Source organism: Perissodus microlepis, chromosome 2 (assembly GCF_051167445.1).
Source record: "Perissodus microlepis isolate ML-2025 ecotype Zambia chromosome 2, ASM5116744v1, whole genome shotgun sequence".
NCBI classification, from domain to species: domain Eukaryota; kingdom Metazoa; phylum Chordata; class Actinopteri; order Cichliformes; family Cichlidae; genus Perissodus; species Perissodus microlepis.
In genome coordinates, this window is record NC_140462.1 from 8,680,526 (window position 1) to 8,705,392 (window position 24,867).

Genomic DNA, 24,867 nt, shown 5'->3' on the forward strand with positions numbered 1-24,867 from the left:
GCTCAGTTTTGAAGCTCAGGTGCTTCAAAACACGGCTGTTTCCTGAATGTTTCTAAGCAATTTAGATACAGTCAGAATTGTTTTAAATACTTCCTTAATTGCGAATAATTAACTAGCACACTAACTCAAGTGATACTCAGTGATCTAATATTTATGTGAACTTTGTGACTGAATAATCAACGAGTTACCAAAAAAGAACCAGGAAACGTACAGGTGTCAGCGGGCTTTTCCCTCACTACACTTTCCTCCTTGTTTGAGCAGCAACACTCCCCCTGGACTCATTTTATGATGGGAAATTTTGTAGCTCAGAGTGAGCACAAGCTCCCACCCAAAGTCTCAGAAAACTCGAACTCCAACAGGTGGATGGGGAGCAAAGCTTTTCATCCATTTTCTGGCCTCCGGCTCGGACACTCAAAGTCTTTTACTTTGTTTAAAAAAAAAAAAAAAAAAAAAAAAAAGATCAAGTGATGGCCTCATTTAGTCACTGAAAACTGCTTTGTTAGGTTTAGGAAGTTTTGTGTTTTGGGTTAAATATGTCGTTTTGCAACATAATTCTAATGATTTAAATTTAATGCAGTGACTTTATAGTGTTTCTGTATCTGGTGACTAACATCACTGACACAAAAGAAACCAAAGAAACATATTGCATGTACGAGAGGAAATAGTAGCCTTTGAGGAGTCCTCTGAGAATGGGAAAAATGTTAAGCTGATTGTCAGGGCTGATTTGGAAAGACAGGACTCGTATGCAGGGCTCCTTTGAAGAAGACAGTGGATTTATTTACAGTGAAGCAAAGGTAACAACAACAACAACAACAGTTCAATATATACAGATGTGGACAAAATTGTTGGTACCCTTCAGTCAATGAAAGAAAAACTCACAATGGTCACAGAAATAACTTTAATCTGACAAAAGTAATAATAAATAAAAATTCCAATCTTAACCAATGAAAGTCAGACATTCCTTTCCAACCATGCTTCAACTGAATTATTTCAAAAGTAAATGCATGAAACAGGCCTGGACAAAAATGATGGTACCCCTAGAAAAGAATGAAAATAATGTGACCAAAGGGACGTGTCAATCCAAGTTGTGTACAGGTGTTTGCAATCTTGTAATCAGTCAGTGGGCCTATATAGGACTCCAGGTAGTCACTGTGTTGTTTGGTGACATGGTGTGTACCACACTCAACATGGACCAGAGGAAGCAAAGGAAAGAGTTGTCTCAGGAGATTAGAAAGAAAATCATAGACAAGCATGTTGAAAGTAAAGGCTATAAGACCATCTCCAAGCAGCTAGATGTTCCTGTGACTACAGTTGCACATGTCATTCAGAAATTTAAGATCCATGGGACTGTAGCCAACCACCCTGGATGTGGCTGCAGGAGGAAAATTGACGACAGATCAAAGAGACGGATATTCCGAATGGTAACAAAAGAGCCCAGAAAGACATCTAAAGAAATCCAAGCTGAACTTCATGCTCAAGGAACATCAGTGTCAGATCGCACCATCCGTCGTTGTTTGAGCCAAAGTGGCCTACATGGGAGACGACCAAGAACACTATTGTTGAAAACAAATCATAAAAAAGCCAGACTGGAATATGCCAAACTACATGTTGACAAGCAACAAAGCTTCTGGGAAAATGTCCTGTGGACAGATGAGACAAAAATTGGGGTACAATGAAATCTCAAGACTATCAAGGGATTCTAGAGAGAAATGTGCTGGCCAGTGTCAGAAAGCTTGGTCTAAGTCGCAGGTTATGGGTCTTACAACAGGACAATGACGCAAAACACACAGCGAAAAACACCAAAGGATGGCTAAGAGGGAAACATTGGACTATTTTAAAGTGGCCTTCTATGAGCCCTGACCTCAATCCTATTGAGCATTTTTGGAAGGAGCTGAAACATGCAGTCTGGAAAAGGCGCCCTTCAAACCGGAAACAACTGGGCCATGAGGAGTGGGCCAAAATACTTGATGAGCGGAGCAGAAGTCTCACTGACAGTTACAGGAATCGTTTGATTGCAGTGATTGCAACAAAATATTAAGTTGTGGGTACCATCATTTTTGTCCAGGCCTGTTTCATGCATTTATTTTTTAAATAATTTAGTTGAAGCTTGGTTGAAAAGCAATGTCTGACTTTCATTGGTTAAGATTTATAGAATTTTTATTTATTATTACTTTTGTCAGATTAAAGTTATTTCTGTGACCGTTGTGAGTTTTTCTTTCATTGACCAAAGGGTACCAACAATTTTGTCCACGTCTGTATATAGTGGTGGGTGCACAGGTGTGGTCTCCTCCTTCTCTTCCTAGCAGTGCTCGTGGTCGTGAAGTGAAAAACACACGCAGTGACTCCTTTCCAAACATTAATACCTTGTGGCACACAGCTCCCGTGACTCCTCTCCGTTCATTTTTCTACACACCCTACAATGACAAAATAAAAATAAAAATGTGACATGTACTGTCAACTATGAGACCTAACATAGACAGGTGTGTGCCTTTTCGAATCATAATGTATCCAATGATTTTAACACAGGCGGAATCGAATCGCCTGCACCTGAGCTCAGTTCTGAGTGTCATGAGTGTCATTTTTTTTTATTTTTAATGCATTTGAAAGAATGTCAAGCAATCTTTTGTAGAGTTTTGATGTAAAAAAAAAATAATAATAATACTATGACTAATCAGTTTTTCAATAAGGCTGTAACGTGATAAAATGTAGAATAAGGTGAGTGCTGTAAATGATTTCTGGATGCTCTGCAATAACCTTTGATGCCCTGGGAATGAGGAAAATGTTAAGCTAAGGTTTGGCGGGAAATTCAGCAGTTTCGCTATTATGATTAACAATGCATTTGTTATGTCATGTAGATAAAAGAAAACATAAATTATGTAACTAAGAAAATGCACGAAGAAGAAACATGAAGAAACAAAAGCCTTTTGTTCTATTTTGTTTTGTTTAGAGGCAATATGATGTTTTAATACTTCCTGACTTGTGCAATAACTCAAGTGATACTCTTCCATGAATAAGCAACCGTGCATACTTTGTCACACTCAGTATGGCAAGCTGAGAGCAGTAGCTGTTGTAAAGCATTATTTCCATATCCTCATGAGTAACACCACTGACGTAAAATGGTGTTACAGCCTTCATCCATAATGCATTACTTTCATTTTTCTACACACAATACCCCATAATGACAAAATGAAAAACAAAAACAGTTTTCTTGAAATTCTTCCAAGTTTATTATTTATTATTATAAAATAAAAACATTTATATAAAAACATGTAGTGAAAACATTTACTCAATATTTTGAGGGGAACCTTTGGCAGCAATTGCATTTTTTTTCTGAGTATGATGCTACAAGCCTGGCACACATATTTTTGGACAGTTTCTCCTATTCTTCTTTGAAGAACCTCTCGAGCTTCAACGGGTGGATGGCGTACGTCCATTTCCCCCCATTTTCAGATCTCTCCAGAGATGTTCAATCAGGTTCAAGACTGGGTTCTGGCTGGGACACTCAAAGATATTCACAGAGTGGTCCTGAAGCCACTCCTTTGTTATCTTGGCTGATTGTTTAGGGGCATCGTCCTTTAGGAAGATAAACCTTCTCACCAGTCTGAGGTCCAGCGTTTTCTGGTGCAGGTTATCAACAAGGATGTCTCTGTATGTTGCAGCATTTGTCTTTCCCTCGACCCTGACAGGTCTACCAGGTCCTTCTGCTAAACAACATCTCCACAGCATGATGGTGCCACCACCATGCTTCACTGTAGGGATGGTATTAGCCAGGTGATGAGTGGTGCCTGGTTTCAGCCATGACACTTGCCTTTCGGGCCAAAGAGTTCATATTCCTTGGACTTTCTTGGGCTTTATTCTTTGACATGTACTGTCAACTATGAGACCTAACATAGACAGATGTGTGCCTTTTCAAATCATGTTGTATCCAATGAATTTACCACAGGTGGACTCCAATCCCCTGTAGAAACATCTGATAGATGTTCAGCAGAAACAGGCTGCACCTGAGCTTGGTTCTGAGTGTCATAAGTGTCCTTTTTTTTTTTTAATGCATTTGAAAAAATGTCAAGCAATCTTTTGTAGAATTTTGATGTAAAAAAATGAATAATATTATGACTAATCATGTTTTCGAATAAGGCTGTAAGATGATCAAATGTAGAATAAGGGAAGTGTTACAAATGATTTCTGGATGCTCTGCAATAACCTTTGATGCCCTGGGAATGAAGAAAATGTTAAGCTAAGGTTTGGTGGGAAATTCAGCAATTTGGTTATTATGATTAGCAACGCCTTTGTTATGTCATGTAGATGAAAACATAAATTATGTAGCTAAGAAAGTGCTCGAAGAAGAAGCACAAAGAAAAAACATGACGAAATGAAACAAGCTGTTGTAGTTATTTAGAGGAAAACACAGCTGTTTCCTGAATGCTTCTAAGCAACTTAGATAAAATCAGAATTGTTTTAAATACTTCCTTACTTGCAAATAATTACCTAGCACAATAACTCAAGCGATACTCGGTGATCTACTCTTTATAGGAACTTTGTGACTGTATAATCAACCAGTTACCTAATTTGGGGTAAGGAAGCAGGAAACGTACAGTACTTTCCTCCTTCTCTGAGCAGCAACAGTCCCTCTTGACTCATTTTATGATGGGAAATTTGTAGTGCAGAGTGAGAGCAAGCTCCCACCCAAAGTCTCAGAAATCTCTAGGTGTGGACACAGCAGTAATAGTGTCAAACTATTTATATGTGCATGTGCAAACATTCGTAATATTCTGCTCAATATGTATCTTTGTTTCACTGCCTTACCAGCTTTTCTGTTTTTTAAGCTGTATTCTAATGTCATGTCATGTCATGTAACAGCCTTATTCCAAATTGGATTAAAGTCATTTTTCACCTAAAACTACAAACAATCCTGTGCAATGCAATGCAATATAATAATGTATAGGTTATGGGAAAGAATTTGATGCAAAAAAACTCATTTCAGTTCACGATTATGTAGTATTGTTTGTAGAATGAATTTGATGTCACATTTTTAACAAAAAGTGCAACAAAGTGAAGCGCAGTGAATAGCTTTCGGATGCACTGCAGGCCATGGTGATATGTGGTATATATATGTGTGTGTGTGTATATATATATATATATATGTGTGTGTGTGTATATATGTATATATGTATATGTGTATATATATATATATATGTGTGTGTGTGTATATATATATATATATATATATATATATATATATATATATATATATACATATATATATATATATATACACACACACACATATATATATATATATGTGTGTGTGTATATATGTATATATGTATATATGTGTGTGTATATATATATATATATATATATATATATATATATATATATGATTGTGAAAGTGATTATTTGTTTTTCTGTTCGCCTCTGGATATTTTTCTTTTTCAGACTGCTCCCTGTTAGCATTAAAGGTGACTGTGTGTGAAAATCCCACTAAATCAGCACTTTCTGAAATACTCAGACCAGCCTATCAGGCGATCGTGGCTCAAGAGTTGGCAATTCGTCTTGTGATGGCCTACTGGTGATTGCCAGAGGGGCTGATGGCGCGATATGGCAGCCTCGCTTCTGTCAGTCTCCCCCAGGGCAGCTGTGGCTACAACTGTAGCTTGCCTCCACCAGTACGTGAGAGTGAATGAATTGTAAAGCGCTTTGAGGGTCTCGAAAAGCGCTATATAAATGCAATCCATTATTATTATTATAACTGTACTGGTGTACCTAATGAACTGGCTGGTGAGTATATGCTGACATCAGGAAATCCAGTGATGTTCTTTACTGTCACTGATATCCCTGTGGCCCAAGGACTTTGAGAAGATGTATAACAAACACAATTGACAACAAGTGAAGTGCCGTGAATACTGTTCGGATGGACTGCAGGCCATGGCGATGTGACAGCTGTGAAAGAATTTCACAGTAACTGTTCCTGGTAACAAATTTACTCATTTAGTACAACAGTGTCTTTGTTCTTTGTTAGTCTGCATTCTTTTTCTAAACAAAAAGATGCTTTGTTCAATGTATGTTTGAGATAATGATAGAGGAGATGACATGAGTATGTACACTCCTTCCTTGACAAGTGTTTCCTCGTAGATACAAAGATGAGACACGGTATCCGAAAGATTCTTTGACGTGAATAAAAACAACACTTTACTTCAACAAAAACAAGGGTCTAAATTTCCTTTAGAGGAAAACTGTGGGACTGCACAATGCACCTTTGTGTTCTTTTAAAGAGCACAAAGCCAAATATTACATAAATAAATTTTTGATTAAATTAAGAAATTACATGACGTTTACTGATAATAGGTAAAAGCTATTTTCAGTCACCTAAATTTAAATTGTTATTCAGCCTTCATTAAGCAACAGGTGAGGAAAATTTAAGTAACTGAAGCTGTTCAACTACCCACAAGGAAGTTCGCACAATACAGTGAACAAAAGAAGAATTGTGTTGTAAAACAAGGTGTGATAGATGTGTGGTATCCAATCTTCAGCACGTGCATACCTTCAAGGGAATTTCTGAAAAATGAGCTTCCATGAAAGACAAGAAAAGTGTACAATGACTGCATGCATGAAGGCATCGCTTACATAACGTGCATCCGAAAATGACTCGATGCCTTTGTTCTCAGCTTAAACTCTAGTGAACCTACAGTAAAAGTATAACACACTTCATTAATAAAATAGTGAAGAAAAAAATTTGAAGAAAAAAATAGATTTAAAATGCTTTTCTTTGGATTGCTAGGATTTATGGTGTTAATTACATTTTCTTTGGCATATTTCGACTTATATTTCTTTTATTTTCTTTGCATCTTTAACAAAGATATTGACCCTTTATTTGGACAGTGTCGCGTTTCCAACCTGTCATTAAGGTTGGTTTAATGTATTTGTCTTTTCTGGCCTTACATTGTATACAATTATATTATTATAATATATAATATATAATTTTATACATAATTATATTATATTATGTTTGTGTGGATAGTATACCTTTTTTTTTTACAGACAAAAAATACATATATCAATCACCTGGATCACCTGTTGAAAAAGAAAAAAGAGAAAACAAGCAAAAAAAAAGAGCAATATAATAAACAACATCATTACGATGATCTATGTGAATATAACAGTAAATACTAAATATTGAATATTATTGTGCAGCACAGGATCGACAGCACACAGTGTGCTTTGAGGTAGGAGCCAAAAAGAGTGTAGTTTGTGTCTGTGAGCACCCGTGTGTACACCTGTGAGCGTGAACGCGCTTGTATTTAAAAGGTTCCTTCATATAACGATCTGCTGGAGGGTGTGGGGGGCCATAGCCCCGTCCTCCAGGGCATGAAGCAGGTATGGAGGAGATCCAGGCTCCAGACATCCAGAGGCCCTCAGAACACAAGAGACCAAGGAAGACCAACAGAGGGGCAGCCGTGCCACTATCCCAGAAAGAACTGAGGAGAGCCCCAGATGAGGGGTCACTCAGCAGCCGCGGAGCAGAAGCCAGGGGGGGCTGCAGTGACGTGCCCGTGAGCTCCACGGGCAGCCAGCTGCGCCAGAGTGACCGAGTCCCAGGCCGAGAGGCCGAGGGTACCCCACCCCCCGAAGTTGCCCGAGTGAGCCCCAGGCTCCAGGCCCCGACAAACAGCCACCAGGAGTGAGCCGGTGCATACCTGGACGCCCATCCCCGGACACCAAGGACCACCAATGCACCGATGTCTGAGGGCATCTGCCACTGGCAGGGGGAGTGGTGGGGGTAGATAGGCCTCCATACCTTGGAGGGCCTGAGATGTCCCCAGAGAGGTGGCGTCTGATACCCGACCTGACATATAGACACAGAAAAACAGGCACACACAACATCAATTCCCACCCTCATGCTCTCATATGCAGTTACTCAGCACTCACCCAACGTGGAGAAAGACATAAAGAGACACCGTACACACAATCACACTCCCCAGGCGTACTCTAAGTCCCAGGTCTAGGTACCCTTGCCCCTGGGGTGGAAACTGCACCCAGACCCAGGTAGTGTTACCCTCTTCCCTTCCCTACATTGTATACAATTAAAGCAACTTTGTACTATGTTTTTATATTATTATAATATATAATTTTATACATAATTATATCATATTATGTTTGTGTGGACCTTAGTTGGGGCATTATTCTTAGGGTATTTGTGTTTTCTGGTTTCAATTTTAAACATGTTTGTGTTTGTACTACTGTGTCATGAACTAGCCTTCATTTATTTTTATTTTTTCTGAAAAATAAGCAGCAGGTGCAGCAATTTATTGAAAAATAAATGGAAATGTAGTATGTAAGCCAAAAATAGAGTTTGTAAAATTTGAACAAGCTTGAAAGTCAATATTTGCTTTGAACATCTTTATTGTTCAGCAAAGCCTGAACTCACTCAGGCAGGCTCTCTTGTTTCTTGCTATCTTTACGTTGTCTTCAGGAATAGTTCTCTGGGCTTCTTGAAGGACATTCAAAGCTCTTCTCTGGATGCTGGCAGTCTTTTTGTCCCTTCTCTGTCAAGATGATCCCACACTTCTTCAATAATGTTGGGGTCTGGGCACTGGGGAGGCCAGTCTATGACTAATAGTTATGTGGTGTGTGTTCTGTCCAGGTATGTTTTTACTGCAGTGTGTTGTGGATCACTGACAAAGATCTCCAACTGACAACCATCATGATACGGCCTCCACTGTGTTTAACAGGTGACTGTAGACACTCAATGTTGTAGCTCTCTCCTCTTTCCATCTGTACATAGTGATCAAATGACTCATCACCCCAGACCTGGTACTACTGATTTTCAGTCCAGTTCTTGTGTAATTTGGCATACCTCAGCCTATTCTCCTCCTTCCCTTTTTAAAAAATGACTTCCTGAAAGCCAATCTTCCAATAAGACTGCATGGTGACATATGATTCACAGGTCAGTGTTAAGTGGCTTAACGAATAAAAGAAAATATTCCTCTGTAAATGGTCAAGTACAAAAGCCTCCTAACCTCTAACCTCGGAAAAACCAGGCAATGTACAAAGACAAACTTTGAAATACCTTCAAAAAAAAAAATATTGCTCAAGAGCACTTTAAAAAATGACAATAAATTTTCTCTCTTTGGGAGCAAAATATAAAGAGATAAGAAAATGAGGCTTTTGCGCACACTACCATAGCTGCACAATTCATGTTTTTGATCAAGAGAAAGCAAAAAGTGACAGCTTGCTTGAAGCAATGAACCTAATAATGTATATTCTATAGACAAGTGCCCAAATGTTTTACACAAGCTGTCTTGACATGTTTTTGGAAAACTGTCAGCTTGTTGAACGCTTGAATGGTTTCTTTTCAGCCTCCTTTCAAATGACACCGTTGTACCATTACTGATGAGGCTTCAGTCAACGTTAGATGGATCCACTGCAGGGCCAGATCTATATCTCAGGTCCTGTGTCAGGTCATTGCTGGATTTTCTTTCCTATTTTTTAAGGATGTAATTTTCAGATGTTGCTCATCTGTTGAAGTTTTCTACTAATAGCTCTTTAGAAATCACTTTATTGACACATAAGATACAATTTCCTGCCTTCTAGGCTATGTTATCATTAGCATTTTTCATAGCATTTACCTGAAAAAAAAGAGGGCTAATGATATGTTTTTCCAACTAATTTCCAACTGCTACTCTAGCAACAAACTGCCCAAAGTAGAATGGCTTCTTTGGAAAGTTGTCTGTTATGTGTAGACGCAACACTGGTTCATCCAGTTAGATGACTTTTTAAATGCTGGAGTGATTCATTCACAGAAAAAAGGTCATTCCTTTGAACATGGTCAGGTACAAGAGCTGAACTGAAAATGAGTGAAAAGGCAGCTAATGTCCAAAGAAAAACACTGGAAGACCTTCAGACAGGCTGGAGAACTAAAAACTGGTCACTTAGGACCGCTTTAAAAACAGTGGCCGGAAAGCTTTGCTCATTGGAAGCAAAATATAAGGAAATGAAGGGTGGCTCAAGACTTTTGCAAAGTGTTCATTTATATTCATGACTATTTCTGTATCAAGAAGTAAAACTTGGTGCATATCGGTTCAGTCTCTGCTTCACTAAAGGATCTTTCTAAAAATCTGTTTGTTTTCTCTTAATGCTGAATAATAAAAACAGGTCAAAATGCTTTAAATATATATATAATAATATATGACTATGGAATATTAACAACAGCATGAAGACAACATCAGTTTATGTATTTATTTATTTCAGCATAATTAATTAAACATAAAGAACTTAAATACATATACATACCCAAGAAAATAATATAATTTAAATACATATATACAGGTTTAAAATTATTAGGCAAACAATAACAATTTTACATATATGTGTGTTACTATAACTGTAGTTAGCATAAAAAAATTTTTTATAATGGCACATCCGAGACATGTTATCTTCATGAAGCTGTAGTATCACAGCAGATTCTTCATCCATACATACAATTTTCATACAATTTCAAGATAAAGTTCCTACTACAGCTAATAGATGGTACAGATGGAGTTTTTATTGTAACATATACCCCTACATCCACAATTACAACTACATAAAAAAAAGCATGAATAAGAGCATTGAGAGTTCCTGAGAGTATTAAAAAGAAAGAGACAGAATGACAGATAAAGCTGCTGATCCTGAAGGCAACCATTCAAGTATGTGCTCCCTTAAAGAAAAGAATCGTAACAATCACAACATAGTGCTTTTTATTCGCTCAAAGATCTGGTAAACTTTAACTGCAGGGACACAGCCTTCTCTCACAAGGGTGATGGTGCCTGCAGAAAGAGTGAGATAAGTTAGATGGTGCTTCATAAAACACCCAAATTTGAATTTTATGTGACTTCTTTTGCGTTCACCTTCATCAATCTTCAAGCAGTTAACCACAGTGGAAGCAACAACTTCATTAGAGTCTCCATCACACAGAACTCCTTGGATCTTGTGTCCGAGTCGACTGTGCCAGAAAAGGGAGGGTAAATGAGCGGTTAGCAATCATCTATTACTAATACTCCACATCGTAAAATAAATAATTTGTCACTCTTCTACAGAAACATTTGCTGTAAAAGGGCTGCACATACTGTCACAGGTTAGATCAGTCTACTACTTTGTAAGCTGTTTGCAAGCTCTTACTCAATGACCATGCTGTGGTGGGTGCTGTCTGCCTCTCCACTTGGATTGGCTGAGGTGATAGCAAGCGGTCCAGTAATATTACACAAGTGGCCGGTAACCGTGTGGTCAGGGACACGAATCATGATGCTGTCCCGAGTCCCAACACGGTCATAAGCTGGTCCCACTCCTACACAGACAGATTGAGCTGAGGTGAGTGCTGATAAATGACACAGATTCCAGTAACACCATATTTACGCTGCACTACACAGTTTACCGAGTTGGAACAGCCAGTCTCCTTTCTTGACAATGCAGCTGATGCCTCCAGGATACACATTCCTCATAAACTCCCAGAGCAGAGGACTGAAAGGAGGCTTGGCTGCCACCAGCTGTTCCACGCTAGAAATGCAAACACATATGGGCTTCTCGGCTGGTCTGTCCTGGAACAGGTTATAGATTGCAGATTAATAAGCTTTATACATTACAGACACATGAATATTGAATTAATTTGCCAATCTTTTAATGACTCTTACTTTAATATTGTATATTTTTTCAATGGCCTGAGGATTTTTGCAGGATGCAGCTAGGGCGTACACGGTGTCTGTCGGAATGCCGCATACTCCTCCTTCCTCCAGAATTCCAGCGATCTTCAAGAGACCGCTGGTAAGTCGTGAGCTGGCTATCGGACATGGCAGCTCTGGTGATGTTTCCTGTTTCTTTACCTCCTAAGACAGGACACAGTGGAGAGGGCATGTTTGAAAAACTGACTTTGAGAAGGAGCACAAAGTCAGTTTCATCTTTGCTTACCTTTAGTAAGGGAGGACCCATAGGTATGAGTCTCTCTGAGAAGATGCCGCTCACCAGTGTTGCCAGAATGCCATATACACAAATTATTGCCACCAGTGCAAGCATGGCAACTGTAAAAAAAAAAAAAAAGCCAGAGTTTTAGAAATAATCAGCTTGACAGTCTCTATAACATTTTATATCATTTTTAATCAAAAGTCAATCCTATGTTTAAAAATGAGGCTTTATCTATACTTACTTTCCAGCCTATATGGCAGTCGCTGGAGGGTGGAGAGCAGGAAACAGACAAGAGCAACTTCCATCACAGTCGTCAGAAGCAGCAAAACCAGGTTCTTATAGGCAGCTAACACACACAGACACATAAAAAAATCCTTCTTGAAACAAATAATCCAATCAACAAATCTTCTATTGAGACTAACAGTGAATTTTAATCTTACCAATCAATATGAGGAAACTATTAATGACCAGGAGGGCAATGGCTCCTGCTGTGAAAGCATAAGCTGCCCCTGTGGAGAGCTGAAGCAGGGTACCTAGAAAAAAAATAACTTGGGTTAAGAATCTTTTCTAAATCAGAAAGAGAAATGTCCACACTAGTGTTTGTACTGGCATACTTGCGAATCGAAACCAGGTCCATGTCGCCCATACTCCCACATAGATGGACGAGATGACTGACCCAAACCGACCACCACCTGTGACTTGCAACCTGCTGACGTAAGCCTGGATGATCGCTCCAGAGATCAGGACCCAAGGGATGGTCAGATGAAGGAACGTGGGATTCATACTGGACACCTTAGAATGAATAGCTGACAGAGCTGCGACCCCATTTAAAAGGTAAAACAGAACATCGGAGGTCTGGTCAGTGTGGGGCACCATCTCGCTGCCTACTTGTTGGGACTTGCCCCACTTCAAAGCCCTCTTCATATTTGCAGTGGAGACAGGCTGCTTCCCTACAGGGATTAGTAACTTTTCTGCTATACTGTTGACGAGACGTGCAAAGGTGCCATAGATGGAGACTGCGGTAAACAGAGCGCAAGCTACACCAAAGAAGATGTAGTAACCCTCAAGTGGAATCTGGGGTACTGTTGAAACTGTGACTAGGACAAAAAGCATGTTGTGGATCAGTTCTAGGATGTCCATATTCAGACTTCCCACACACAGAATCAAGCCTGCCACCACAAAGAACCAGTTTCCCACCATTGCTTCTCTAGCAGAGCCTACTTCGCTCTTATTTCCGATCAGAGTAGACGCCACAAACTCACCCCAAGCCTTAATCAGCCAATATGTGGCATGAAATCCAAACTTTGTAGTGTGGTAGCAGTCTTGGCGCAGATGGGCATAGTAGCTAGAGAACAATTGGGCGAATGAGATGATTGAGACCCAGGCAGCTCCTAAACCAAATGACTTCATGTACCCGAAGCTGTAGAAAGCAAAGATGAAAGGAGCTATAGAGTCACAGAAGAAACCCAACGCCATGGGTTCAGCATATTTGGTGTTTTTCTTCTTCTCTTGGCCAATGCTCTGGGCACTTGCTGAGTTTCCGATTCCTAAGAGAAGAACATTAAAGAGGGGGGTCCCAAAGCCTTTGAGGGCTAGACGTTGGGTCAAACCTTTGAGGAGCAGTACAGCTGAACCGTAGATGGCAAAGATCAAAATGAGCAACTCCAGGACCCCGGATACTACGAGAGCCCAGGAGCTTGCTACTATACCCACTGCTTCAAAGATTAAAGTGGCAGTGATGGCCCCAAAAACAAAAGGCATGATGTAGTTGACTGTGGCAGAGCAAAATGCCAGGAGAAAGGACAGTAAAATGTAGGGGATCAGACCCGCAATGGCTGACTCTTTTATGGACAGGAAGAAATAGCCACCTGGTATCTCTGCGGAGCCATTCAGAGATATGTTGGTCATGAGGTCAGTGGACAGAGACAAATTGCTTGTCTGATTTGTTGTTTGATTGTCAGAGACACCAGAGTAGATTCGGGTCACCCCATAACTAGCCCAAAGAGCAGCATAGCCAATAAAGGCAGTGCCACTCAGGTGATCGTATTTTCTAAAGGAAAGTAGCCCGGCAATAAGTTGGCATATACCTCCAATCAGGATGAGATGAACACCTGTTAAATAAAATAAAAATGACTTAGCTAACTCTTCCTTTTTTCTTTTTTCTTTTTTACATTATTATAGCTGATTGTCAAAAATATGTACCTGCAAGTATGTTCTCCACCCCATATGCTTCTTTGCCAGTGTGGGCTGTATTGAAATTCTGCAGAAGTACAAGGAATGCACTGATCCCATTGGATAGCATGCCCAGTACTCCTGGTTCCCCATAGAAACTGGCAGGAAACCCTTCTAGTGTTGCCATGATATTTTTGCTGTCAATCTACAGATGTGCAACGAAGCAAACGAGGCAAACAATGCAAATCATTCAAAATACATTTCAGAATCTGTCTTAATCTTCTTTTTATCTGGCTAATGTAATGTAGTGTTAAAACAACTTAAACATTGTGGAAAAATACACAAATAAATGAATAAAAATTCTAAATAATTATTTATAGATTCATGAGTCATTTTCACATTTATAAAAATAGAAAGAAAAGTAAATTATAATGATTAGAAATATTCCAAAAATACACTATAAAGCATACTGAATCACACAACTTCACTTACATCTTGTTAATTAACTATAGTTAGGCTAAAACAATATGTAACTCACTAAACATTTAAGGCTGAGGGGCTGTCATTACAAGCTCTCCTAAAGGCAGCAGAGACACACAGAGAACTCGTATTCAACTTTCCTGCTCCAGTATCTGGAAAGTTGTCACTGAGCACTAACAGGGAATTTTATTCATATCTAATGAAAAACATTTACTGAATATTTAACAGAAAACAGGATCTGTTAGATCAATTAGATAGAGTCATTTAGCTCATATTTAACTTTAAATGGTTACATATTTTTAACCAAGTAAAGCTATTTAGCTCATGTAAAAACATCATCTTAATCAGCACAGCTTTTTAAGTTGTAGCTGGGTTACATGTTCCTCTAAATAATAAAGTAATAAAGAAAGTGAAAATAAAGTCATACCTGGCAGAGAATCTTTAGAAAGATGAACAGGCAAACTCTTGTGAAGCAGGAATGACAGTTTGACATAAATAAGGCTTTGCTACATGTAGGAGGAGTTGCTGTAATTTCCCCTGTCCCAAAGCCCTTAGATGTGACATCATCTTTGCACTTTGGACAGTAAAGTAAATCTTTCCTCCTCCTCCTGCTGTGACGATGGTGATGTTGAAGACGTTGCCCACAGTGGAAATTCCTTTTTTTTAAATGATAAGTCTTTGTTATGGATATGCCTGCCCTTCCCTGTTCCTTTGAGTCAGGTATAAGATTAGACTATATAAGGCAGGTATCGTCTCACACTTAGAAGCATCAGCATCCCTGACAAAGTGCTGCTGGTAAAACTGCTGCATTGAGAAGAAAGAGAAAGAAGGACAGTCAACTTGACAGAAACACCAGACTGGAACCATGATTTCAACTGTAAAGGTAAAAGTTAAAGTTATTTTTGTATTACTATTTTTAGTAGAGAACATTATATTCATAAGTCCAATCAACTTAATTTAATTAAGTTAAGTCTTAATTTAAAATTGTCTGGCAGACTTAATTCAGTCTAGTAAATAAGAAAAACATAAATCCTAATATCATATTTTTGCAGTGAGTAGTTGTTTCTCTGAGTAGACAGCAGAGTGATACTTAAATGAGCTCTTGGTAAATTTTCAGCAGGTTAGTCATGCTGTCTTACACCTGTTACAGCAGCATCGTGTCAGCACAACAGCTCTTTCAAAAAAAGTCACACGGGCTGAGTTCTACTCATTGCAGTAATGCCGATGTCCACTGAGACTTTAACAAAGCCAGAGTAGAAAATAACTGTCTCTAGAGCGCGTAATAGATCTGAGATGTTTTAAAAAGAAAGTACAATGCGTGTTAATTTCAGCATGGGTGTTGCTAATAATATTCTGCGCTCTTTGTCCTGTAGAAAGCCATTAGACCTGTGTGGGCTGCCAGAGCAATCCATAAATCTGCAGTGGAAGGTAAAACCTTTGTTGTGTCAGTTCACCAGGAAACACATTTCTCTGTTTCACATTTTCCTTTTGCTTAGTCCAGACCGTGTTTTTTTTCCCCCCCATTGCATTCTTCTTTCATTCATTCATTCCTCCCTGCAGTCTTGAAGCAGCCAGCGCCCGAGGACACAGTCACAGCCAGTTTTGGGAAGTTTATCAGTGAAATTAAGCCCCAGCATCTATCCCCTGTAGTGCTGCACCGCAGTAAAAGAATGGTGCTGGACAGCATTGGAGTTGGGCTGATCGGAAGCACAACAGATGTGTTTGAACTGGCCCTCCAGCACTGCCAGGTGAGTTGGGGAAAGGAATTAAAAATAAAGGTTTCTTATTAATGTTTCCTCCCATATAAGGCAGTGAGACAGGTGAAAGCAGAAGCCTCACCTTTTATTTTATTTTTTTTAATTTTCTTTCTGATGATTTTTTTAGTTTAGGTGTTTGTCATATAACTTACAAAGAAACCTGTTGAGGTCCCATCGTTATTTAAAGCTTTTAAACATTTAGTTTGTGTGTGTTTGTGTGTGTGACTGTGTACACTGAGAGTGTCAAATGTTGCATTGTGCTTACCTGTCTCCGTCGCTTCCCCTCAGAACATGTACGCTCCTGGTGACACCAGCTCTGTGTATGGACACAGGGGCATCAGACTCTCCCCGATACTGGCAGCTTTTGTCAACGGAGTGGCGGTGAGTATGAATAAGTGGAACAGATGTGTCAGCGTGCACCAGACAATTTCACGTGCACAGAAACCCGTACCACTCCTAAAAAGTTGCATGTGTGTGTGCTCAGTTTTTGGTCCAATCCTGGACGGTAAACAAAAGCAGGACTTGGTGGAAAAGCCCAAAAATTTCCATCATTACATCAGGACATCTGCAAACATTGCTTTTTAAAGATGCCATCAGGGTGCCAAACTCATTTCTATTGCCTGTGTTAGTCTCAGACAGTAAAAGATTGTAAAGTGAGAGGATTTTCTAATGAAAAACCGCCTGTGACTGAGTTTAGCCAGGAAGAGTGTGCGCACTAAAAATAATAATTTGGGTGTAGAGAGCTAAATTACATCATTTAAGCACAAACATGATGCTTGGTACTGGGTTATATCTCTTACAGCAAGAACCTGTTTTTGCCATCAGCTCAGGAAATGTATCAGTAGCCATCTAATTCATTTTAACATTAAACTAATGCTGTGCTGGGTTTTGATGTCCTATCATTTGATCATTAAAATCTTTTTGGTTCAGACTCACTCCATGGACTTTGATGATACGTGGCACCCTGCCACTCACCCCTCCGGAGCTGTCCTTCCTGCTGTGTTAGCTCTCAGTGACATGATGCCAGCTAACAATAAGCCCAGTGGCCTGGACTTCTTACTGGCTTTCAATGTTGGCATTGAGATTCAAGGCCGACTACTGAGGTTCTCTAATGAAGCCCACAATATCCCCAAGAGGTGAGTGCTTTAGAGCTCTATAGCTACATTACACTATGCTATCCTTAACTGATTGTATCATTGATTCTGCATAAATGACTCTGGCTCTGCTGATCTCTACCCTGCAGTTTCCAAGCAGGCTGCGGAGGTGTAATGCACGCTCTATGAATTGTGTCAACAAGCTCTAAAAGGCGTCTTTTCATGCTCATGCGTGGACAGCTGAGACTCTGTGTGTAGTTTTAGCACTGCTTAGCCATGTGGAGCAGAATATGACAGAGGACTCTTTTTGCCATGTGCTTACACCCTCAAATGTGTCACCACATTATGTGCTTGTTGATTACTAAAATGACTAAAAATCTCTTACCACTCATGAAATGAGCTGAGTTACACAAGTGAGAGGCTGTTTGGAAAAACAATCTTTCACACAGGAGCTCTATTATGACCATTACGATATGTAGCACCCATTTAAAATTTAAAAACATCTAACCAAAGTTTCTGTTTCTTTCTGATGAATTTTCCAACAGGTTCCACCCTCCTAGTGTGGTAGGCACCATGGGAAGTGCTGCTGCGTGTGCACGCCTCTTATCTCTGGACCCCATCCAGAGCAGTCATGCATTGGCTATAGCTGCTTCTCTAGCAGGAGCCCCAATGGCTAATGCTGCCACTCAGTCCAAACCCCTCCACATTGGCAATGCCTCCCGTTTGGGCCTAGAAGCAGCTCTGCTGGCCTCCAGAGGCTTAGAGGCAAGTCCTTTGGTCCTAGATGCTGTTGCAGGGGTAGCCGGCTTCAGTGCTTTTTATGAAGATTATGTACCACAGCCTTTACAATCACCCGGTAATGACAGCCATATGTTCCTGCTGGAGGAACAGGACATTGGCTTCAAACGCTTCCCTGCTCATCTGGGGATGCACTGGGTGGCAGATGCTGCAGCCTCAGTCCATAAGGTTCTCGTTGGAGTTGGCCCTGGCACTGTCTCCCCAGCTCAGGTGGAGGACATCCTGCTCAGAGTCCCCAAATCGAAGTACATAAACAGACCTTTCCCAGAGTCTGAGCACGAGGCACGCCACTCCTTCCAGTTCAATGCTTGCACTGCTCTCCTGGATGGAGAAGTGACTGTGCAGTCCTTCACCCCCGTTGCCATGAGCCGCCCTGACCTGCACGCTCTGCTGAGCCGTGTTCGCCTGGAGCATCCCAATGACAACCCCGCTAATTTCAACCGCATGTACGGTGAAGTCCAGCTAACCCTGGTTGGGGGCGACACTGTGAAGGGACGCTGCAACACCTTCTACGGTCACTGGCGCAATCCACTGTCCAACGACAGCCTGAGGAAGAAGTTCAGGAGCAACGCAGAGGTGGTGCTTCCCTCAGAGAAGGTCGAGCGGCTGATTGAAGTGGTGGAGGACCTGGACCAGCTCAGGGACTGCAGGAACCTTCTCTCACAACTGCAATAGACTTTGGTTTTGTTGGAGTTACACAGTAGCCTAACAGCAACACAAATATTCTTGCACATAAAAATATGCAAATCAAAATATGTACATAATATAATAATATTAAATAATAATAAAATAAAATAAAATAATAAAATCAGTATTTTGAGATAAGAAGTTGCATTACAAAGGGAACATTAGGTGGGTTCTATCTACTGAATGCTTTCCAGTATTGCTGCTGTATATACAATGCATTAAGAGTTGTGCTTTTCCAAACAATGGATTCCTAAACGGGGTAAAAGATTGTTGCTTTTAATATATATGTCTGCTTCTATTGTCATTCAAAGAAGATAATTTCAGTATTTCTGTTTGTGTGTTTTCATCTAAATAAAATTACAAAAAATGCAAAAAGGCATTGTCTGACATGTTCTGTGTTACATATCCCAGAGGTGCTTAAAGAGTTAGATAGCTAATGATGCAATAAAGTAGAGCCTTACTGGTTTGTCAATAAATGAATCACACCCATTACATAGTTCAAATACATGTTGTAGTATCTGATTTGATTATAAGAAGAAATATGCACATATACTTCAACTGACACCATCAGAACATCTACAGAGTGAAAGAAAAAGTTGATAGCTGGTTTTATGTTTCAAGTGTGTTTATTTGGAGTGCAAACATAAAGATGTGATAAAATGCAAAATAGTGCTGGGGAATGTAGGCTGGTTTCCTTGTTCCTGCTCCTTGAGCTTATGTGTGTGATGTGTCCACTTCAGTCTTACACAGTGAACTGCAATAGACAAAGGTGTCTGTGTTTGGATCGTTAAAGAATAACATTTGGTGCAATTTCAGTGGTTTCCCCGATCTCATAAACCTTTGTCTCTTATTCAACCTCTTATTCATTTATTCATCCATTCTCTTTCACTTATCCAGTTCAGGGTTGTGTTGGGGGGGGGGGTCCCACCTATCTATCATAGGGCAAGAAGGGACACCTGAACAGGTTGTCAGTTCATTAAGTGTCTTATTTCACATGGAAACATTTAACTATATAACTATGTAAAACTGAAAAACTATGGTGTATTATCTGATCATAAAAGGTATGTCTTTAATAAGTATTTGATAAAGACAGTTTTTGTCATTTTCCCTCTGTACCCCAGTGCAATGGATTTGAAAGGAACCAATCCAGGTATGACATAAATGTAAACTTTGAACCTTAATACACAATATTTAAGAAACATATTTGATGAACCATTTAAAAATTACAATAATTCCAAAAAAAATGTCCCTCTATCACCAAGGGCTCAAAAGTAATAATTTAAGTAACTGAAGTAATAAATAGTGTTATGGGCAGATGTGGTCCACTGTTTAGCAGAAAGAAGAGCGTTTTGATTTCAGTTATAATAATAACATCATTAAAACACAATGTCTGTTCTGTTTTTCGGTTCAATAGGGTCTTATATCGCTGATAAACAGTTTCATAACAGACAACTGTGTTTTATTTATGTAAATTTTTCTTTAACTGTGGGCACGCAACAGAATTTTTAACATTTTTCCTTTATAAGACGAAGGCTGGATAATGCTCTTCTATTTTTTCCCTTTAGTAGCTATTAATGTGAGGTCTAAACATGTGTCCAAAAATGTGCTGATGCAAGCAAATAATTGCCAACAAAAAGAACTATTAGTGAGGTGGGAAAGACTTTGAGATTGGCAGATAAAGACTTACATTCCTAACTGCTGTGTTGGCCTTTCACAACTGAAAAAAAAAAAAAAGTTAAGAGTTTGCTAACACTTGTAGGAGCTGATATTATGAACTGCTGGATACATTTATTTTATAGTAACACATAAGCATAAGAACAACACAAATATTCTTGCAGATAAATATATACAAACCAAAATATGAAAAAAAATCTACATTTTGCATATTGCAGAGCTCAAATATAGCAAAATAAATTTTGAGCCATTTCACTATTTTTAATATTTGTAATATAGATGTATGTTATTATTATCTTGATTCATGAAGAAATCAATATTTTGAGATAATAAGTTTCATTACAAAGGGAACATAAGTGGGTTCTATCTAACGAATGCTTTCCAGTATTGCTGCTGTATATACAGTGTATTAAGAGTTAACAATGCTTTGTGCAGTTCCGAGCAATGGATTGCTAAACAGTGTAAAAGTTTGTTGGTTTTAATCTATATAACTGTTTCTATTGTCATTCAAAGAAGATAATTTCAGTATTTCTGTTTGTGTGTTTTCATCTAAATATAATTACAAAAAACGCAAAAAAAAAAAAAAAAAAAGCATTGTCTGACATGTTCTGTGTTACATATCCCAGAGGTGCTTAAAGAGTTAGATAGCTAATGATGCAATAAAGTAGAGCCTTACTGGTTTGTCAATAAATGAATCACACCCATTAGATAGTTCAAATACATGTTGTAGTATCTGATTTGATTATAAGAAGAAATATGCACATATACTTCAACTGACACCATCAGAACATCTACAGAGTGAAAGAAAAAGTTGATAGCTGGTTTTATGTTTCAAGTGTGTTTATTTGGAGTGCAAACATAAAGATGTGATAAAATGCAAAATAGTGCTGGGGAATGTAGGCTGGTTTCCTTGTTCCTGCTCCTTGAGCTTATGTGTGTGATGTGTCCACTTCAGTCTTACACAGTGAACTGCAATAGACAAAGGTGTCTGTGTTTGGATCGTTAATGAATAACATTTGGTGCAATTTCAGTGGTTTCCCCGATCTCATAAACCTTTGTCTCTTATTCAACCTCTTATTCATTTATTTATCCATTCTCTTTCACTTATCCAGTTCAGGGTTGTGTTGGGGGGGGGTCCCACCTATCTATCATAGGGCAAGAAGGGACACCTGAACAGGTTGTCAGTTCATTAAGTGTCTTATTTCACATGGAAACATTTAACTATATAACTATGTAAAACTGAAAAACTATGGTGTATTATCTGATCATAAAAGGTATGTCTTTAATAAGTATTTGATAAAGACAGTTTTTGTCATTTTCCCTCTGTACCCCAGTGCAATGGATTTGAAAGGAACCAATCCAGGTATGACATAAATGTAAACTTTGAACCTTAATACACAATATTTAAGAAACATATTTGATGAACCATTTAAAAATTACAATAATTCCAAAAAAAATGTCCCTCTATCACCAAGGGCTCAAAAGTAATAATTTAAGTAAATGAAGTAATAAATAGTGTTATGGGCAGATGTGGTCCACTGTTTAGCAGAAAGAAGAGCGTTTTGATTTCAGTTATAATAATAACATCATTAAAACACAATGTCTGTTCTGTTTTTCGGTTCAATAGGGTCTTATATCGCTGATAAACAGTTTCATAACAGACAACTGTGTTTTATTTATGTAAATTTTTCTTTAACTGTGGGCACGCAACAGAATTTTTAACATTTTTCCTTTATAAGACGAAGGCTGGATAATGCTCTTCTATTTTTTCCCTTTAGTAGCTATTAATGTGAGGTCTAAACGTGTGTCCAAAAATGTGCTGATGCAAGCAAATAATTGCCAACAAAAAGAACTATTAGTGAGGTGGGAAAAACTTTGAGATTGGCAGATAAAGACTTACATTCCTAACTGCTGTGTTGGCCTTTCACAACGGAAAAAAAAAAAAAGGTGAGAGTTTGCTAACACTTGTAGGAGCTGATATTATGAACTGCTGGATACATTTATTTTATAGTAACACATAAGCATAAGAACAACACAAATATTCTTGCACATAAATATATTCAAACCAAAATATGAAAAAAAAATCTACATTTTGCATATTGCAGAGCTCAAATATAGCAAAATAAATTTTGAGCCATTTCACTATTTTTAATATTTGTAATATAGATGTATGTTATTATTATCTTGATTCATGAAGAAATCAATATTTTGAGATAATAAGTTTCATTACAAAGGGAACATAAGTGGGTTCTATCTAACGAATGCTTTCCTGTATTGCTGCTGTATATACAGTGTATTAAGAGTTAACAATGCTTTGTGCATTTCCGAGCAATGGATTGCTAAACAGTGTAAAAGTTTGTTGGTTTTAATCTATATATCTGTTTCTATTGTCATTCAAAGAAGATAATTTCAGTATTTCTGTTTGTGTGTTTTCATCTAAATATAATTACAAAAAACGCAAAAAAAAAAAAAAAAAAAAGAATTGTCTGACATGTTCTGTGTTACATATCCCAGAGGTGCTTAAACAGTCCGCCAGCTAGTAATGCAATAAAGTAGAGCCTAACTGGTTTGTCAATAAATTAATCGCACCCATTAGAGAATTTAAAAGCCAAATGCATGTTTTAGTATCTGATTTGATTATAAAAACAAATATGCTTGTGTACTTTAACTAACACTATCAGTTGAAGTAAAGGTCATAAAATGTGCTGATGCAAGCAAATAATTGCCAAAAAAAAAGAACTATTAGTGAGATAGGAAAGACTTTGGGTTTAACAGATAAAGACTTGTTACATTCTTAACTGCTGTGCTGGCCTTTTGCAACTGAAAAAAAAAAGTTTGTTGATGAATCATTCTTATATAACTACAATCCAGTCTAGCTGTTGAAGTGGATAAAAGCCAGACAAAGTTAGAAAACTACACACAAATATTAACAGAGAATTTGTGTGTTTGAGGGGGTTATCATGTGGAATAAAGATCATAAAAAGATGTTATAAAACACGAAATAGTCCTGGGAAATATCGTTTTTTTTCCTCATACCTGGTCCTTGCGCTTATAAAGACAATATTACTGACATGAGCAATAACAATAATAAGGAAATGATAGAAGGAAGGAGCCCTGCGACAGACTGGCGACCTGTCCAGGGTGTACCCCGCCTCTCGCACTATGACAGCTGGGATAGGCTCCATTGTATCACACATCATTCATTATAATTCCATTCCTATGGACACTACACTGTTTCATCATGAAAAGGATTACAGCTAAAAATATCATCTACGATGAGGAAAACCCTTAATATGATGCAACATGAATCCTTTTGTATTGGGACACACAGATCAACAAGTCCGAGAACTCAAACACAATAAGCACGAATACCACAGGTTCAGCTATTATACTTTTTACACCCACATCAAAACAGACAATATAACGGTGATGCAACATCAACCCTCCCCACGCTCATCGATACTGCTTCTGTTGTCAGGTAGCAGAGGGGGTGTTTAAAGGGGGTTATCTGTGTCATCAGTGGGCCTTTTCCTTGACAACAAAACAAAAAACTAGAACAATGAGCATTCATGCTAAAGGGTTAAAAATCAGTGGAAGACAATAAAAGGTATGTTTGTTATGCAAACGTCACTTTAACTTTAAGGGGAAGTCCTGAATGGGAGAATTGCAAACTGACTGAGAGCTCTGGAGAAAGAAATCAGGTTATATAAGACTTCGTTTCAGTTTTTCATGAGTAAAAACTTGAGTCAAATAGCCTGTAGCTTAAAGCATAAAGACTATGTGAAATTCAAAATCTAAACAAATCTGCAAGGAAGTAGCTGTAATGTATTCCCTGGAAAAATGAATTCAAGGCTTCCTTTTGGAAAGAGACTTGACCATTGAGTGTTTGGTGACCGAACCTTGACACACAAGATGATGACTCAGGAAGTGAATGAAGGCCTTCATGCTCAGGACTAAAGAGAAACCGCTAACCTGAGCTGGGGGATATTGTTAGGCATCTGAAGACTCAATGGCCCTTCACTAATATGGATGGTTGAGGTCCCTAAGGTAGTCAAGAAGATTTTCAGGAACAAGGTGAATTACTATAACTAAAGGCAAACTTCCCTGTAAAACTGAAATGTAACACAGCCCTTGTATATTTACTACTCCATGAACTCTAAGCGTGAATTACTGGTGTGCAGTTTTGGGTTGCAGCAACTGTAGTGTCATCTGTAGTGTCTTGTTTCAGACATGAAAAGAAATCACACACGTTTGAATGCTTTGAATGGGGA

The 24,867-nt window shown here is 38.6% G+C and overlaps 2 protein-coding genes across 2 annotated transcripts; one reads left to right on the forward strand and one right to left on the reverse strand.

Moving 5' to 3' along the window:
• Positions 1–10,302: 10,302 nt before the first annotated feature.
• LOC146392219 (uncharacterized) lies at positions 10,303–14,426 on the reverse strand. The gene is made up of 10 exons (XM_084938697.1): positions 14,137–14,426; positions 12,549–14,045; positions 12,375–12,467; positions 12,176–12,280; positions 11,941–12,050; positions 11,667–11,858; positions 11,411–11,573; positions 11,158–11,323; positions 10,887–10,981; positions 10,303–10,805 (listed from the first exon to the last, which is right to left on the reverse strand). The coding sequence occupies exons 1-10, from the start codon at positions 14,291–14,293 to the stop codon at positions 10,720–10,722; spliced, it is 2,664 nt and encodes an 887-aa protein (XP_084794823.1). The 5' UTR covers positions 14,294–14,426; the 3' UTR covers positions 10,303–10,719.
• Positions 14,427–15,156: 730 nt separating this feature from the next.
• irg1l (immunoresponsive gene 1, like) lies at positions 15,157–19,220 on the forward strand. Its single transcript, XM_084938698.1, has 6 exons — positions 15,157–15,469; positions 15,960–16,014; positions 16,147–16,334; positions 16,632–16,724; positions 17,274–17,479; positions 17,983–19,220. The coding sequence occupies exons 1-6, from the start codon at positions 15,452–15,454 to the stop codon at positions 18,908–18,910; spliced, it is 1,488 nt and encodes a 495-aa protein (XP_084794824.1). The 5' UTR covers positions 15,157–15,451; the 3' UTR covers positions 18,911–19,220.
• The last annotated feature ends 5,647 nt before the right edge of the window (positions 19,221–24,867 follow it).